General features: G+C 45.1%; 1 protein-coding gene across 1 annotated transcript; it reads left to right on the top strand.

The window, feature by feature from the left end:
- The first annotated feature begins 313 nt into the window (after nucleotides 1-313).
- LOC139480064 (degenerin unc-8-like) lies at nucleotides 314-17,829 on the top strand. The gene is made up of 14 exons (XM_071263044.1): nucleotides 314-366; nucleotides 1,353-1,766; nucleotides 2,387-2,633; nucleotides 5,222-5,408; nucleotides 5,910-5,990; nucleotides 6,828-6,919; nucleotides 8,830-8,993; nucleotides 9,934-10,023; nucleotides 10,246-10,369; nucleotides 12,450-12,531; nucleotides 13,164-13,221; nucleotides 14,255-14,337; nucleotides 15,528-15,603; nucleotides 17,337-17,829. Exons 1-14 carry the CDS (start codon nucleotides 316-318, stop codon nucleotides 17,601-17,603), a joined length of 2,016 nt encoding a protein of 671 aa, XP_071119145.1. The 5' UTR covers nucleotides 314-315; the 3' UTR covers nucleotides 17,604-17,829.
- Nucleotides 17,830-19,815: the final 1,986 nt, after the last annotated feature.

A 19,815-nucleotide genomic window follows, 5' to 3' on the forward strand; every position in this document is an offset into this window, starting at 1 on the left:
TACCAGTATTAACAAACACAGTATCAACACCACTCAGGATAAAATATTTAACACCAGATTGTTTGTGACCGTTGCCGATCATTTGAGCTTATGTATATGGACGGTTTCAGGCCACACATCCTACCTTGGCATTCGGGTCACTTAATAGCGCCTGAAAGCCGATTAATGCGTTAAGCGACAAAAGTGATTTCACAGAGTGCCCGTTTTTACTGCACACGCAGTTATGTGATAGGTCACATGACCAGCCTGTGTGATATAGGCGATGCTTAAAAGGAAGATGTATGATACTGCAACACAAACGCAGTTTCATCATTCATGGAGAGCGCCACGTGGGGCCAGAAGGTAGCTCGGCGCCTCAGCACATCAGTAAGTACCACTATCTGTATGGCTACAGTTACGACATGCCATCATCCGTTATCAGTATTGTGACATAACGCTGTATTAATGCAGCAAATTACGACATGCCATCATTCGTTAAAATATTGTGGCATGACACGCCGCATTACTGTAACAAATTACGACATGCCATCATTCGTTAATATAATGTGGCATAACACGCCGCATTACCGTAGCAAATTACGACATGCGATCATTCTTTAACATACTGTGGCAGTTATCGATTCCTGTGACATTTTCAAAACATATGAAGAATCATCTTCCCGAGGCAAGGGCGTAAAAACTGACTATAGAAGTCCAGTATCCACGTGAAAACGGGACTTTTACAGTCAGTTTATTCCCTTACCTCGGGAAGATGATATTCAATAAACAATCTGATCCGAGTGTTGTTTTTTTTATATCAGATATATCAACAGTAATCGCTCAATGTTTGAAACTGTCGTCGCCTGCCGAGGAGTCTTTAAATTTTATGGACGAGTGTTGATATTTTTTGTCAAACGACACGAGACTGAGATTCTATTCATCATCCAAAATCATTCTTCCCGAAAATAGTTGTATTTTGTTAATGTATATATTGTCGACTATAGAGGTCTTAATGACAGGGTTGGTTTCAGTGTCTCTTGACCCTGGGGGGAGGGGGGGGGGGGGGGGGGGCGGGGGGCGCACGGGTGCCCCAGTCGTATAGGCGCCGCGATTCGCTTTCCAGAGTTGCGTCCCTTGGGCACGCCAGAAACCTATGATTGTGGGTTCGAATCCCGGTTCACCCCGATTATGTTTCTAGGTTTGTCAGCACCATACCCATGCTCGTGGGTTTCACCGAAGTGGTAAACGTCTAAGACCTGTATCACTTCGGGCTTTCCTCCCACATTAAGCTGACACGCCGCGATATAACAGGGATACTGTTAAAAGCGGCGTTAAACCCAACTCACTCACTCACTACTGACCCTGTGTTGCAGCTGTCCGGATCGTACGATCCTCACTACAAGATGTCAAAGTCGGAGAATTCCGAGCCGGAAGAGGAGCCGAAAAAAACGGCCAAGTCTGTATCGGCCGAGTTTGCAGATATGACATCGATGATGGGCGTGAACTATATCCATCACTCCCGGAGGCTGTGGGCGAAGGGATTCTGGCTCTTCATTGTTCTCGGAGGATGTGGTGCTATGATCTTCCATCTCTACTACCTCTGCAGTGTGTTCTTTGCATTCCCAAAGCAGACAAAAATTGTACTTGGTTTCGACAGCTTGAGATTCCCAGCAGTCACCGTGTGTAACATCAACCCTATACGGGGTTCTGAGCTGGCGGAGTCTGGCCCCCTCATGCAAGCCCTTATGCAGAATACCAACACCACTAACCTCATCAGATTCTTCAACGTGAGTGTGACAGCACAAATACTTTTCCCTTTTTTTGTTTTGATAGTCCTTCATTTTCCACAATTTTTATGCCTCAAATTGAGATTGACCAATCAGAGAGCAGAACTACCAACCCAATGCGAGCCCGTATACCGTCAGTAAAAATCCGAGATGGTAGCTACTGACCTAATATGAGACCGCAGTCAGTAACAGCCATTTTGTATTTTCCAACACCCACCTCACATTTTCACATGAAAATTCTGGTACAGAAATGTGTTATTCGACACTGTTTTGTGCTTTAATGTCATTAATTTTTATGTGCGAGGAGGTTAATGTGTTTTTGGATCACGTTCGTGACTTTAATAAAGATGAAATAAAGTTAAAATTATCAACAAGGTTTGGCCTCTGAGGTTTGAAGAGTAGTCTCCCTTTGATGCTTAACGTCTTTGGTTGTAAGTGTTTAGTTTTGAGTTTTAAGTTTTGACATGACATGTGCGACAAGGATACCAAATAGTGTAAACTTTTCGGCATAATAAATTCGTTAGCTGACACCTCGCCAAATATGTCTCCCCTAACCTAATATGACACCGTTTCCGGCAACTAAAGACACCATAATTAATAATATGTGTTTTATTTTTGAGGAGACTGATTTAAGTGATGGAAACCCCGCTGCAACACAACCCGGGAGTACACAAGCCCAGAGTGGCAGTACCCCAGGGACCGGAACTACCCCAGCGTCAGGACCTGGAAGTACCCCAGCGTCAGGGCCCGGAAGTACCCAAGCGTCAAGAACCGGAAGTACCCAAGCGTCTAGAACCGGAAGTACCCAAGCGTCAAGAACCAGAAGTACCCAAGCGTCAAGGCCCCAAAGTTCCCCACCTCCAGGAAGTAAGTAAAGATTTTGAACACTGTCCATTTAAAGATATATATGATATAGATAATAAGAAATAGATTTAGAAATAAAAGCGACAAAACCCTAATTCATAAGAATATTATTTTACGATACTATACGACTATATCATTAGCGTGTGTTTACGAATCACTATCAATTAGTCATGACACAAGATTTTGGGGGGCACGGGTGGCCAAGTCGTCTAAGGCGCCGCGATTCGCTGTGCAGAGTTGCGTCCCTTGTGCACGCCAGAAACCTATGATTGTGGGTTCGAATCCCGGTTCGCCCCGATTGTTTCTAGGTTTGTCAGCACCATACCCGTGCTCGTGGGTTTCACCGAAGTGGTAAACGTCTGAGACCTGCATCACTCGGGCTTTCCTCCCACATTAAGCTGACACGGAATACTGTTAAAAGCGGCGTTAAACACAACTCACTCACTCAGTTTTAAGATAGCGGTGTAAGACTCTATATCGTCACCACGTTTAGTGACAAATGTCCCATAGATCAAGGAATGTATACATAAAGAAAAAAGTTAAGCACACCCTAATATATTTCATTATTGTTTGGTAGCAGTATATAAAACAGTCATGAAAAATATAATTACGGGAAGAAGGATGATGTAATCAGTCATGCGAGACGAAAGCTCACGTACCATGCATGGCATGCCCGTGCAGCATGCTACCCTCGAATAGCAGTAAAAGCAGTATATCCAAACATTAAAAGTGCTTTCTTAAGCTCGGTTTTAAACAGTTATTCCATGACATTGTGTGACCATGGCACGAAGGCGATTATCAAACGCCATGAGATGGCAAATAATCGGCACGCATAACGCAGGAATGTCTTGTAATGTCACTGGTCGGAATTTGGGGTATCAGCACACCGACGTAAGCTCAGACCGGTGATGTACAGGGCCGTCCCGGATCCGGATGACCTCCTGTGACGACACATCGCGAAGACAGGGACCTTCGTCTCACACGCCGTGAACCCTTTTTAACAAGTATTCGTCTGGAACAGCTGTGGTTACCCAATCGTCGTCTCAGAAACCAGAACTGCCAGGAACCGGCTGAAAGCAGCAGGACTGAGGGCTAGACGAGTCATAAAGCGTTCCTTGTTGAGAGATCACCACAAAGCTGCTCGTTTAGCATGGTGTATTGCGCGACAGAACCTGGAATCTGAGAACGGATCCGGATCCATTGGTCAGACGAAAGTCGCTATCCGTTCCACGTCACTGATGGAAGAACGAGAGTGTGGAGGCACCGGAACACGGCCTACACCCCCAGGAACATTAAACCGACTGTTGCATACGGCGGAGGCTCGGTAATGGTTTGGGGATGTATCTCTCATGATTTGGATTTGGTCACCATAAGGGGCAACGTAACAGGGGCTCAGTACATCCAGGACGATTTGAGGCCAGTCGTCGTTCCTCATTTTGACAACCACCCTCTTGCTACTCGACCCCAGTACAAGGGTGGCGACGCCAGGCATCATCGTTCGCATGCAGTCGTGGATTACATGCAATAACGACTCTACCCTGGCCAGCAATGACCCCAGATTTGAACCCCCTTGAACATGTTTGGGATATTCTGGGGCGGCGCATACAGGCACGAGATCATCCTTTACTAGATTTACGCCAATTGGAAACAGCATTGCATCAGGAGTGGTTGTTGTTGACCCATCAACAGATCCAAATCTGACTGGAGGCATGAGACGTTGGGTGGAATGCGTCATCCTGGCACGTGTCGGTTATACCCTGCTACTGATCTGTTTCACGTGTCATGTCAAGGAGAGACTTTAAGTAACATTTTCACATGAAACATCAAACGTAACACATCTCCATACGTTTTTAGGTATTGCCTAAGGTCAAAAACAGTACCTGTGTTACCATGATGTTTTTGTAAGTAAATTTCAATCACAACTCACCAATATCTCCTTTATTTGTTGCCAAATGTTTGTTCTATCCGATGACATTGGTATCGCCCAGTTCCTGTGGTCAGTCATCCCATGCCATGATTTTTGCCACTTGTCATGGTTCAGACATAGGGGTGTGCTTAACCTTTTTCTTTTTGTATATTTTCCTAACCGTATGGTGTGGGACAGTGCTGTAGTACAGAGAAAAGACAGGGAACAGACAGCCTCTGTGCATAGTTTTTTTGTTTGTTGTTTTACGCCGCATTATTCCAGCTACATGACGGCAGTCTTTAAATAATCGAGTCTGGTCCAGACAATCCAGTGGTTGACATCATGAGCATTGATCCACGCAATTGGGATACGATGACATGCATCAACCAAGCCAGAGAGCCTGACCACCCGACTCCGTTAGTCGCCTCTTCCGACAGGTCGGTGGTTCGATCCTCTGGTCGGGTCATACCAAAGACGTTAATAGATGCTATCTGTTGTCTTGGCGGCTCGGAGACAGTATTCTGCTAGGGTAACCATGTTAAACACACATTACACACGTCAGTTACATAAGCGAAATAGCTTGAACTCGGCGTTAAACCCCTTTTAACCTCATCTCACAGAAGAAACCAACTGTTTTTTTGTAATCTGTATACTGTCACTAGAGGGGGTCACTATGTCCTGACAGGTAGCACCGGCAAGCGGAGACGCAAACGTTATTTGGACGACTTTACCGTGAACGTCACAAACTCCTACCTCAACATCTCCGACAGCCTTAGGGACGACTACAACGACGATTGGGAAAAAGCTTCGCCAAGAACGACAGAATCAAGAATTGAGCATGAGTTTGAAGACCTTTACAGTAAGATACCCAGGTACTGAACCAAACGATTACCATAACATCCGGGTTTCACTACACCCCAGCATTCAAGGTATATAGACTTCAATACTGAAGTATTAAACCGAACATTAGCTGTTGCACTTGGCATAACAGACAAAAAGCAAATAGTCGACCGCCATGCAACCACCAAGCCAACGTATTAAACCGTGCATCATCACACGTGTTATAACCCATATACTAGCAAAATACTAACATCCTACATGTAACACCATACTCTGTCCACTTTACGTAACCCAGCACACTACCCAAATATTTATCCCCTTCAGATGTAAACGCATCCTTCACTGAAGGATTTATCCACTTTAGAAGGAAAACGTGTTTTTGTTTGAACGCTTCATTCCTTCAGATGTAAACGTGTCCCTGTCTGAACGATTTATCCAACCCAGTTGCAAACGTGTCATTGTCTGAATGATTTATTCCCCGCAGATCTAAACCTGTCCTTGTCTGAACGCTTTTTTCTATGTATTCCCTACAGAGAAAAACGTATCCGAATTGGCCACCAGCTGAAGGATTTTATGGTGAAAAGTTCATTTTCTGGAAGGACAATTAAAAGCAAGTAAGTTTGATCATTGACATTGTCTTGATGCAATTTCCCACCCAACTATTTATCTCCACACAAGTGTAAGTATTGGGCATTTGCGCATCTGGAAGTGATGTCTTTCGTTCATGTGAGCACTTCGTCTTTTTAAATGTCGGTTAATCGAGTAAGAAACCGTCCGCAAGATTTATTCTGTTTGCGTATGTGTGTGTGTCTGTGTGTGCGTCTGTCTGTTTCTCTCTGTCTGTGTCTGTGTGTGCGTCTGTGTGTGTGTCTCTCTGTTCTCTCTGTGTGTGTCTCTGTGTTTCTGTGTGTGTATGTGTGTCTGTGTGTGTCTCTCTCTGTGTCTGTCTGTCTGTCTGTCTGTGTGTGTCAGTGTATCTGCGTGTGTCTGTTTGTGTGCGCCTGTGTGTTTGTCTCTGTCTGTGTGCGTATGTCCGTGTGTATGTCTGTATGTTTGTGTGTGTATGTGTATCTGTATGTGTATGTGTGTCTGTGTGTGTATCTCTGTGTGGTTTTATTTTGTGTGTCTGTGTGTGTGTATCTCTGTGTGCGTCGCTGTGTGTGTGTCTGTATGGAGTGTGTGTGTGTGTGTGTGTGTACGTGCGTGTGTGTGTGTGTGTGTGTGTGTGTGTGTGTGTGTGTGTGTGTGTGTGTGTGTGTGTGTGTGTGTGTGTGTGTGCGTGTGTGTGTGTGTGCGTGTGTGTGTGTGCGTGTGTGTGTGTGTGAAGGAGGGGGTGAACGTAAAGAAATGATGTGGAAACATTGTCCGACTCCTCCTTCCAGCGAGAAGGACTGCAGGTCTTGACTTAGTGCGCCACCTATTCTGTCTGACAAACGACACGCGTATTTCAGTAACTACATCGTCCACCCGTCCATGGCCTACGGAAACTGTTTCACCCTGCAGTACCCGGACTTTGTCAGCCGGAAGAGTGGACCAGTAGACGGTGAGTAGCAACAGGCGACGGTTAGTGCACAGACCACGGTGTGAGTGAGTGAGTGAGTGAGACCCTATCACGTCTTTTAGTATTAAGGGGGCAGTGTGAGCAAGTGAGACGTATTTCATTTATATTAGTGACACTATTAAGATGGCAGTGTGAGTGAGTGAGTGAGACATATCTCATGTATATTAGTAATACTATTAAGATGGTATCAGAGTGAGTGAAACATGTATTTCGTGTATATTAGCATTTAGATGGCAGTGTGAGTGAGTGAGACATATCTTATGTATATTAGTAATACTATTAAGATGGCTATGTGAATGAGTGACAAGAAACATGTATTTCGTGTATATTAGTGTTTAGATGGCAGTGTGAGTGAGCGAGACTTTTTTCATTTATATTAGTAATACTATTAAGATGGCAGTGTGAGTGAGTGAGTGAGTGAGACATATCTCATGTATATTAGTAATACTATTAAGATGGCAATTTCAATGAGTGAGTGAAACATGTATTTCGTGTATATTAGTGTTTAGATGGCAGTGTGAGTGAGCGAGACATATCTAGTGTGAGTGAGCGAGATATAATAGTATTAAGGTGGCTGTGTAAGTAAGTGAGTGAGTGAGACATATTTCATGTATATTAGTAATAATATTTAGATGGCTGTGTGAGTGAGTGAGACATGAATTTCGTGTATATTAGTATTTAGATGGCAGTGTGAGTGAGACATATTTCATGTATATGAGTATTAAGATGGTAGTGTGAGTGAGACATATTTCATGTATATGAGTATTTAGATGGCAGTGTGAGTGAGACATATTTCATGTATATGAGTATTTAGATGGCAGTGTGAGTGAGACATATTTCATGTATATGAGTATTAAGATGGCTGTGTGAGTGAGTGAGACATGAATTTCGTGTATATTAGTATTTAGATGGCAGTGTGAGTGAGACATATCTCATGTATATGAGTATTAGGTGGCTGTGTGAGTGAGTGAGACATGAATTTCGTGTATATTAGTATTTAGATGGCAGTGTGAGTGAGACATATCTCATGTATATGAGTATTAGGTGGCTGTGTGAGTGAGTGAGACATGAATTTCGTGTATATTAGTATTTAGATGGCAGTGTGAGTGAGACATATTTCATGTATATGAGTATTTAGATGGCAGTGTGAGTGAGACATATTTCATGTATATGAGTATTAAGGTGGCTGTGTGAGTGGGTGAGTGAGTGAGTGAGACATATTTCATGAATATTAGTATTTAGATGGCAGTGTGAGTGAGACATATCTCATGTATATGAGTATTAGGTGGCTGTGTGAGTGAGTGAGACATGAATTTCGTGTATATTAGTATTTAGATGGCAGTGTGAGTGAGACATATTTCATGTATATGAGTATTTAGATGGCAGTGTGAGTGAGACATATTTCATGTATATGAGTATTAAGGTGGCTGTGTGAGTGGGTGAGTGAGTGAGTGAGACATATTTCATGAATATTAGTATTAAGATGGCAGTGTGATGTAGTGAATGAGACATGTAGTTCATATATATTAGTATTAAGATGGCTGTGTGAGTGAGTGAGTGAGACATATTTCATATATATTAGTAACACTGTTAAAATGGCAGTGAGTGAGTGAGTGAGTGAGAGATACCCCTATCATGCCTATAGTATAAAGGTGGCAGCGTAAGTGAGTGAGTGAGACATATTTCATGTATATTAGTAACACTGTTAAAATGGCAGTGAGTGAGTGAGTGAGAGATACCCCTATCATGCCTATAGGATTAAGGTGGCAGCGTAAGTGAGTGAGACCCTTCTCATATCCAATAGTATAAAGATGGCAGTGTGAGACTCCTTTCATATCAAGTAGTATTAAGGTGACAGTGCGAGTGATGTGACACTGACTTTTCTCCCCTAGGCGTCGAGATGGTGTTGTTCCTTGAGAACTATGAGTATCTTCGTGGCTGGACCAACGGCAATGGTGCTCACCTCGTTGTCCACGACAGAAGCACCGTGCCCCTCGTGGAGCAGGATGGCGTGGCAATCTCGGGGGGAACGGAGACCTTCATCGGCCTCAAGAGGGTAACCAACAATACTCTCTATACTTCAACAGAAAGTACTTTAATAATACTTAAATTATTTTCTGAACTGGGTTTGGCTTAAGGGGCAAGGGTAGGATAGCACTGCGGGGCTCTGTGTCTAACGCTGACTGTCGTTATCAGTCTCCATACAACAAGCCACGTCATACTGATCCGACGTATTCTACGTCTACATAAACGAGAAATTTTCACGTTTGGTTTTTGTTCAGTTCATGAGTGAAGCTCACGTGAACATAGACGTCAGTGAACAGACCTGCACATACACGTCAGTGAACATGTCTTTACACTGACGTCACCCGTGAAGATCCGGGTTAGAAAAGGTCTCGGCGTCCGACCTGACGCATATCGCCTCCAACAGTACTTTCTGAAGCAAACGAGAGGGAATCAGCGTGACCCGTGAAGATCCGGGGTAGAATTGGTCTTCCGCAACCCATGCTTGCCGTAAAAGGTGACTATGCTTGTCGTAAGAGGCGACTAACGGGATCGGGTGGTCAGGCTCGTTGACTTGGTTGATGCATGTCATCGTATCCCTATTGTGTGGATCGATGCTCATGATATCGATCACTGGATTGTTTGGTCCAGACTCGACCAAACGTGCACATACACGTCTGTGAACACACATCGCATACACGTTAGTGAACACATATCACATACACGTCAGTGAACACATCTGCATATACACGTCAGTGAACACACCTGTACATACATGTCAGTGAACACACCTCAGTGCTTGGTACGTTAATTTCATGCGCCCTCTTGCACAGATGCTAAAGATATATTTGTAATATTCTGTGCATATTTTTGTCTTTGTCTTTTTCTTTAAAGCTCAGTCCGCTCTCGGACAAACTCGGACAACTGCCAGACAGTTTCATTTCCAAATATACACCAGAAGTCATGAACATAGCAATACTTTCTGTGTACAGGTGAACATCGAACGCCTCCACACACCCTACGGCTTATGTGACGACGGCGCAGAGTTCAGGAGTAGGTTCAACATCACATACACACGGCAGGTGAGACAAACAGGCCAATCCCATTAAAAACGTCATAAATATTTCTACGGCAAAGCTTGTCATAAACTATTCTTGGTGAGGCACAGCAATTAGTGAAAGTACCGTTATGTGATCTGATCAAACGCTCCCAGTCTGGAAAGGATACATGTGACCAAATGCTGTTGCATCCCTTGAGAATGTTGATCGCTGCATCCCGCAGCTGTATTTCTACTCATGTTTTAGGCGTGTCAGGACTACTGTCTCGTGCGCTTCATCGTGGACTCGTGCGGATGCTACGATGGTCGTCAAGGAGAAATCAACATGATATTCCGCATCTCAGATGTTCACGACTGTACGACTCAGACAGGTAAAATTGAACTGACGTGAAGTATGTTTTATGCCGCGGTTATTGTAACTATGTCAAATCTGGACCCGAGAGAAATATGAGTTGCAAACATGAAAGACTACCTATGCATTGGCACGATTATAAGGGTCGCAAATACGAACACCGCTTGTTCATTAGTAGACTATGAAGGGTCTGTGAAGGTAGTAGTGTATTGTCCTCAGACAGAGGGGTCTGTGAAGGTGGTAGTGTATTGTCCTCAGAGGGGTCTGTGATGGAGGTAGTGTATTGTCCTCAGACAGAGGGGTCTGTGAAGGTGGTAGTGTATTGTCCTCAGACAGAGGGGTCTGTGAAAGTGGTAGTGTATTGTCCTCAGACAGAGGGGTCTGTGAAGGTGGTAGTGTATTGTCCTCAGACAGAGGGGCCTTTGAAGGTGGTAGTGTATTGTCCTCAGATAGAGGGGCCTTTGAAGGTGGTAGTGTATTGTCCTCAGATAGAGGGGCCTTTGAAGGTTGTAGTGTTATGTCCTCAGATAGAGGAGCCTTTGAAGGTGGTAGTGTATTGTCCTCAGATAGAGGGGCCTGTGAAGGAGGCAGTGTATTGTCCTCAGACAAAGGGGCTTGTGAAGGAGGTAGTGTATTGTCCTCAGACAGAGGGACCTTTGAAGGTGGTAGTGTATTGTCCTCAGACAGAGGGGTCTGTGAAGGAGGTAGTGTATTGTCCTCAGACAGAGGGGTCTGTGAAGGTGGTATTGTATTGTCCTCAGACAGAGGGACCTTTGAAGGTGGTAGTGTATTGTCCTCAGACAGAGGGACCTTTGAAGAAGGTAGTGTATTGTCCTCAGACAGAGGGGCCTGTGAAGGAGGTAGTGTATTGTCCTCAGACAGACGGGTCTGTGAAGGTGGTATTGTATTGTCCTCAGACAGAGGGACCTTAGAAGGAGGTAGTGTATTGACCTCAGACAGAGGGGTCTGTGAAGGTGGTAGTGTATTGTCCTCAGACAGAGGGGCCTGTGAAGGTGGTAGTGTATTGTCCTCAGACAGAGGGGCCTGTGAAGGTGGTAGTGTATTGTCCTCAGACAGAGGTGCCTATGAAGGTGGTACTGTATTGTCCTCAGACAGAGGGGCCGGGGAAGGTGGTAGTGTTTTGGCCTCAGACAGAGGGGCCTATGAAGGTGGTAGTGTATTGTCCTCAGACAGAGGGGCCTGTGAAGGAGGTAGTGTATTGTCCTGAAACAGAGGGGTCTGTGAAGGTGGTAGTGTATTGTCCTCAGACAGAGGGGCCTGTGAAGGTGGTAGTGTATTGTCCTCAGACAGAGGGGCCTATGAAGGTGGTAGTGTATTGTCCTCAGACAGAGGGGCCTGGGAAGGTGGTAGTGTTTTGGCCTCAGACAGAGGGGCCTATGAAGGTGGTAGTGTATTGTCCTCAGACAGAGGGGCCTGTGAAGGAGGTAGTGTATTGTCCTGAAACAGAGTGGTCTGTGAAGGTGGTAGTGTATTGTCCTCAGACAGAGGGGCCTATGAAGGAGGTAGTGTATTGTCCTCAGACAGAGGGGCCTGTGAAGGAGGTAGTGTATTGTCCTCAGACAGAGGGATCTGGGAAGGTGGTATGGTATTGTCCTCAGACAGAGGGACCTTTGAAGGTGGTAATGTATTGTCCTCAGACAGAGGGGCCTGTGAAGGAGGTAGTGTATTGTCCTCAGACAGAGGGACTTGTGAAGGTGGTAGTGTATTGTCCTCAGACAGAGGGACTTGTGAAGGTGGTATTGTATTGTCCTCAGACAGAGGGGCCTGTGAAGGAGGTAGTGTATTGTCCTCAGACTGAGGAGCCTGTGAAGGAGGTAGTGTATTGTCCTCAGACAGAGGGGTCTGTGAAGGTGGTAGTGTATTGTCCTCAGACAGAGGGACTTGTGAAGGTGGTATTGTATTGTCCTCAGACAGAGGGGCCGGTGAAGGAGGTAGTGTATTGTCCTCCGACAGAGCGATCTATGCAGTACTTCTGTGTGACATATCATCTGTCAACATTTCCTCATGCTTGTATTCTTTCAAGAAATTCTTACCCTGTTTGTATTCAACACTGACTTCTAATATGATGATTCAAACAGAGATTCAGTGCGTCATCAAGATTGAGAAGGACTTCGAGTTCGGTCGCCTGTCCTCCCAGTGCACGTGCTACAGCCCCTGTGTGTGAGTAGTTCTCTTCCATTTGCCTGCATATACTTATATCAGTGTATGTAGCTTCAATGTACACATTCCTTTATCTGAAAACACAATTACTGTCAAGTTTTTGGGTTACCGAAACACGACAGGAAATATTTGACGATTATACACAAACTGACAATAAAACCATGTAACAATCTCCATGTATCTCGAGGAGAGCTTCGCTCACTGTGACACGCTAAATTTAGTGTCAAGTTGGTTGGTTGGTTGGTTTTTAAACGCCGCACTCAGCAATATTCCAGCTATATAACGGCGGTCTGTACATAATCGAGTCTGGACCAAACAATCCAGTGATTGATATCATGAACGCCGATCCAAGCAATTGGGATCGATGACATGCATCAACCAAGTCAGGGTGCCTGACACCCGATCCCGTTAGTCGCCTTTTACGACAAGCATAGTCACCTTTTACGGCAAGCATGGGTTGCTGAAGACCTATTCCTCCCCCGAATCTTCACGGGTCTTGTGTCAAGTGTGTCAAGAAATGTGCTTGGTTCAGTAAAACACACGGTGATTAAGTATAGCCAGCCCTGAAAATTGTATGAAATGTACATTCAATGTTTTCGCGATTGACAATTTGCCATATGATCCTCTTCCAGTGAATCCTTGTTCGAGAAAAGCATCTCTAGCCGACAATGGCCGTCCGTGGAATATGGGGTAAGCGTCCATCACCTCTTCACAACAGATGGCCTTTTCATGTCATCTTCCCGTGGAACGGGAGTTAATTGATTATATATGTCCAGTTTCCACCCTTGCCGAACAAGGCTGGGATTATGGAGTTACAAAATGGCTGGACTAACGAGTCTATGCATGGTCCAATCAAAATCGTGTAACGAAATCGACAACCGGTTCGTAAACTGCCGTTCAGATTTCGGTCGATTGGAGGATTTGCCAAGCACGGTTCCGCCAACTCAGCGTCAACAGAAATTTTCCAAATCTGTTCATGTTTTTAATCAAGGTGCTGACGTGAGTTGATGCACTTCGCAAAATAAGACCCGTTTTATTACACTATAGATCGTGATTATCGATCAGATCGCCTTGACTGGGCGCCGCCATTTTGTTTGAAACAACTGTAAGTGAAATGAGAGGTGGAATCCGATTGGTCAATAGGAGAGACATAGGAGGGATAACTCGTAATAGCCACTAGTGACGCTACGATCGAGTCCAGAAATAGTCTAGATAGGCAAGGGTGGAAACTGGACTTTTTACAGTCGGTTAACTTCCTTGACTCGTGAAGATGCCTGCATCCCTTACGACATTGTGTACATCCACGATATAACACTTACTTAATATACCCATTCATCCTCATCTCGGACAACATTTCCGATGTAGCTTGTACTGCATAGGTGTGGTCTTTGCCTTGCCATGACACGTTGGTTGGGACTTACAACCGCTCGTGATCAAAAGTTTGCTAAGGTATTTGTTTGTTTGTTTCTTGTTTTACGCTGCACGCAGCAATATTCTAACTCTATGACGGCGGTCTGTAAACAATCGAGTCTGGACCAGACAATCCAGGGATTGACGTCGTGAGCATCGATCAACGCAATTGAAATACGATGTGATGTATCAACCAAGTCAGCGAGTCTGACCACCCAATCCCGTTAGTCGCCTCTTATGACAAGCATAGTCGCCTTTTATGGCAAGCATGGGATCTTCACGGGTCACACTGATAGCTTGTCGTTTGTTTCAGAAAGTACTGGTGGAGGCGATATGCGCCAGGTCGGACGCCGAACACTGCAGGAAACTCCGGCAATACGATGGCTTCCAGTTGTCGTGAGTTCAACCTCGTGCACCTCAGTGTGATAGGGAATATACGACCCAACTTCTTATAGGAATAATGATAAGGTTTATTCTGTAACGAAACAGAAACAATTTATGTTAATGTATTGACTTACAGTAACTGAAAATTCGTCAGGTCCATTTTAATATCTTACGCAATCGTATGGCACCATCGCCAATCAATCTAAGGTCCCAGCCCTGTATACTCACAAAAGTCCAATCCGGGTTAGAGTAGGACTTCAGCAACCCATGCTTGCCGTAAAAGGCGACTATGCTTGTCGTACGAAGCGACTAACGGGATCGGGTGGTCCGACTCGCTGACTTGGTTGATTAATGTCATCGATCCCAATTGCGTGGATCGATGCTCATGATATCAATCACTGGATTGTCTGGTCCAGACTCGATTATTTACAGACTGCCGTCATATAGCTGGGATATTGCTGAGTGCGGCGTTAAACAACAAACGTACAAACAAAACACAAATGTCAAAGAAAGGTCGAGTGGTACATATTCAGTCAGCGGAGATATAACGTACTAAATGGGACAAACATGTCTTATGAGTGAGTGAGTGAGTTGGGTTTAACGCCGCTTTTAACAGTATTCCAGTTATATAACGGCGTGTCAGCCTGATGTGGGAGGAAAGCCCGAAGTGATGCAGGTCTCAGACGTTTATCACTTCGGTGACACCCACGAGCACGGGTATGGTGCTGACAAACCTAGAGACATTATCGGGGCGAACCGGGATTCGAACCCACAATCATATGTTTCTGGCGTGCCCAAGGGACGCAACTCTGCACAGCGAATCGCGACGCCTTAGACGACGACTGGGCCACCCGGGGCCTCCACCCCACCCACCCCCCCCCCCCCCACCCCCCCCACCCCCCCCCCCCCCCCCCCACCCCCCACACCCCCCAAATGCATTATGTGATTACAACCCTGGTCTGAACATGCTCCTGGCGTGACTATATTCACTTACTGACCATGTGAACCTGCTGAGAAGCGGGATGTCAATATTAAATTATAATATTTCTAGAAACGTGACATTTAGTGCACGGAGTCACAGTGGGAGAATTATTCCATGAAGGAACCATTTAATGGTTGTCATTCGTCTTGTCTTACCTGATTACGTTCAGTAAATTATTGATGGATTGGAATGTTTACAAACCTCATATCTATATTTACAGACAAAACTTCATAAAACTAAACATATTTTACGAAGATCTGAACTATGAAAATATCACGGAGGAAGCGGATTATGCGGTAAGTGTTTGTTAATGAGAATTATGAAGACATCGCTCATCAAATTGTATGTTTGTTTGTTTGTTTGTTGTTTAACGCCGCACTTTGCAATATTCCAGCTATATGACGTCGGTCTGTAAATAATCGAGTCTGGACCAGACAATCCATCGATTGATATCATGAGCATCGATCCACGCAATTGGAATCGATGACATGCATCAACCAAATCAGCGAGCATGGCCACCCGATCCCGTTAGTCGCCTTTTACGACAAGCATGGGTTGCTGAAGACCTATAGCTATTCTACCCCGGATCTTCACGGGCCGATCATCACATTGTATGTTTGTTTGTTTGTTTGTTGTTTAACGCCGCACTTTGCAATATTCCAGCTATATGACGTCGGTCTGTAAATAATCGAGTCTGGACCAGACAATCCATCGATTGATATCATGAGCATCGATCCACGCAATTGGAATCGATGACATGCATCAACCAAATCAGCGAGCATGGCCACCCGATCCCGTTAGTCGCCTTTTACGACAAGCATGGGTTGCTGAAGACCTATAGCTATTCTACCCCGGATCTTCACGGGCCGATCATCACATTGAAAGTCTTTGACATGCTCTTTCACATTCTCATTAACAACCACATCGATAATACTATTACACACGATAGTATCGGTAGTCGGTAGTCGGTAGTCTTAGTAATCTCGGTATTGTCCCCGCAGTCTTAGTAATCTCGGTATTGTCCCCGCAGTCTTAGTAATCTCGGTGTTGTCCCCGCAGTCTTAGTAATCTCGGTATTGTCCCCGCAGTCTTAGTAATCTTGGTATTGTCCCCGTTTTCTTAGTAATCTCGGTATTGTCACCCTAGTCTTAATAATCTCGGCATTGTCCCCGTAGTCTTAGTAAATTTGGTATTGTCCCCCTAGTCTAAGTAATCTCGGTATCGTTCTCTTGTCTTAGTAACCTCGGTATTGTCCCCACAGTCTTAGTAATCTCGGTATTGTCCCCCTAGTCTTAGTAACCTCGGTATTGTCCCCGTAGTCTAAGTAATCTCGGTACTGTCCCCCTAGTCTTAGTAATCTCGGTATTTTACCCCTAATCTTAGTAATCTCGGTATTGTCCCCGTGGTCTTAATAATACCGGTATTGTCCCAGTAGTGTTAGTAATCCCGGTATTGTCCCCGTAGTCTTAGTTATCCCGGTATTGTCCCCGCAGTCTCAGTAATATTGGTATTGCCCCGTGGTCTAAGTAATCTCGGTATTGTCCCCGTAGTCTAAGTAATCTCGGTATTGTCCCCGTGGTCTTAATAATACCGGTATTGTCCCCGTGGTCTTAATAATACCGGTATTGTCCCCCTAGTCTTAGTAATCTCGGTATTGTCCCCGTATTCTTAGTAATCTCGGTATTGTCCCCGTAGTCTTAGTAATCTCGGTATTGTCCCCTAGTCTTAGTAATCTCGGTATTGACCCGTAGTCTTTGTAACCCAGGCAGTGTCTGTCGTAGCCAAGGTAGTGTCTGTAGTAGCCAAGATCGGGTACTGTATGTAGTAGCCCAAAAGCCCGGGTAGTGTCTGTGAAAGGAGCGCCAAGTTACCATTTCGCCAATATGGACTATGTTGGAACCGTAAAGTTAGATCGGCTTTAATGAAAATATTAGGTGATGGAGTTTAACCCCAATTTCACGCCATACGTCTCAGAACACCATACAAAGGTTGGCGTTCCATGCTTCTCATATCATCACTTTGTTTTCAGGAAGCACAGTTCTTGTCCGACATCGGTGGTACGCTCGGGCTGTGGATCGGCTTGTCTGTGATCAGTATCTTTGAGATCGGACAGTTTTTCGTGGAGATCATGGGTGTCTGTTTCGCCCGCTGCGGAGCTAGCACGGATTCCCGGAGAACAAATCCACGCGTGCGCAGTGAGACATCTACGGGCAAGCCACGGTACCCGGATTACCAAACTCGCTCCGAGTACGCTCGTAGTCAAAATGGCGACTACCGTGCGAGCTATGGCCATTAAGAGCTCCCGGGTCAGCTCCGGGCCCTGATCTTAACAAGAGAACAAGGAACTTTAATTGAAAGATAAAGCAGTGTGATTTTTGGTGTTTCATATATCGGGCATTAAGGGAGGTCTTGAGTTTTTGCGAGTTGCAAGAGATCAGAGCACTGAGCACTGACGACACTGTGAAACTTTAGCTTCATGTATGTTATGTACTGATCAATGACATGCAAACAGTGCAATAGACAAGGGCCATTAAAGTTATACAACAGATGGAGACCTGTGTTACAGTGCTCTTGACATATAATTGTTTGTTTGTTTGTTTGTTTGTTTGTTTGTTTAACGCCGCACTCAGTAATATTCCAGCTATGTTGTTCCAGAATCACATCTCTTCCTCACAAGTTAAACTTTGAATATAATATTACAACGTACGACCAGCCCTCCAATAAGTAAAATACCATGCAAGTATAACGTATGACCACGCCCTCCAATGTGTGAAATACGGTGTACGTATAACGTACGACCACGCCCTCCCATGTGTGAAATACGGTGTATGTATAACGTACGACCAGGCCCTCCAATGTGTGAAATACGGTGTACGTATAACGTACGACCACGCCCTCCCATGTGTGAAATACGGTGTATGTATAACGTACGACCACGCCCTCCAATGTGTGAAATACGGTGTACGTATAACGTACGACCACGCCCTCCCATGTGTGAAATACGGTGTATGTATAACGTACGACCAGGCCCTCCAATGTGTGAAATACGGTGTATGTATAACGTACGACCACGCCCTCCAATGTGTGAAATACGGTGTATATATAACGTACGACCACGCCCTCCAATGTGTGAAATACGGTGTATGTATAACGTACGACCACGCCCTCCAATGTGTGAAATACGGTGTATGTATAACGTACGACCACGCCCTCCAGTGTGTGAAATACGGTGTATGTATAACGTACGACCACGCCTACCAAAGTGTGATAAACGGTGTAAGTATAGCGTACGACCACGCCCTCCAATAAGTGAAATACGGCGTATGTATAACGTACGACCACGCCCTCCAATGTGTGAAATACGGTGTATGCATGACGTACGACCACGCCTACCAATGTGTGATAAACGGTGTAAGTATAGCGTACGACCACGCCCTCCAATGTGTGAAATACGGTGTATGTATAACGTACGACCACGCCCTCCAATGTGTGAAATACGGTGTATGTATAACGTACGACCACGCCCTCCAATGTGTGAAATACGGTGTATGTATAACGTACGACCACGCCCTCCAATGTGTGAAATACGGTGTATGTATAACGGTACGACCACGCCCTCCAATGTATGAAATACGGTGTATGTATAACGTACGACCACGCCCGCCTATGTGTGAAATAGTGTGTGTGTATAGCGTACGACCACGCCCTCCAATGTGTAAAATACGGTGTATGTATAACGTACGACCACGCCCTCCAATGTGTGAAATACCATGATGTAAGTATAACGTATGACCACGCCCTCCAATGTGTGAAATACGGTGTATGTATAACGTACGACCACGCCCTCCAGTGTGTTAACCACCGTGTAAGTATAACGTCGATCATGACTACGACCTCCAACGTGCTCTGCCCCCCACCTCCCCCCCCAACACACACACACGTGCCCCACATTAGTAATACACTAGTGTGCAAAAATATAGAGTATCAGCATGCAACATCTACATCTGTGAAAGCTTGAAACATGCACTATACACGCCTACTGCATCAACGACCGACTTGTACCGCTTCAGTGTGCAACTGCTTCTGTGTGCAACATTAACTACATCAGTGTGTCACGACTCTACTGTTTGTTTGTTTGTTTGTTGTTTAACGCCACACTCAGAAATATCCCAGTTATATGACGGCGGTCTGTAAAAAATCGAATCTGGACCAGACAATCCAGTGATTGATATCATGACCATCGATCTACGCAATTGGGATACGATGACTTGCATCAACCACGTCTGCGAGCCTGACCACCAGATCCCGTTAGTCGTCTCTTACAAGCATGGTCTCCCTATACAGCAAGCACGGGTATCTGAAGACCTATTCTACCCCGGACCTTCACGGGTACACGACTCTAGTGGCTGACACTGATCCGCACCAGCGTTGTCAGTACGTTACAGCATCCACGAGTGCACATCACGCACAGAGAGCATTTCAAAGAACGTCCCCTACAGATCTACGAC

The sequence above is a fragment of the Haliotis cracherodii genome, unplaced genomic scaffold (assembly GCF_022045235.1).
Source record: "Haliotis cracherodii isolate W230 unplaced genomic scaffold, xgHalCrac1.p SCAF_4, whole genome shotgun sequence".
Lineage (NCBI taxonomy): Eukaryota > Metazoa > Mollusca > Gastropoda > Lepetellida > Haliotidae > Haliotis > Haliotis cracherodii.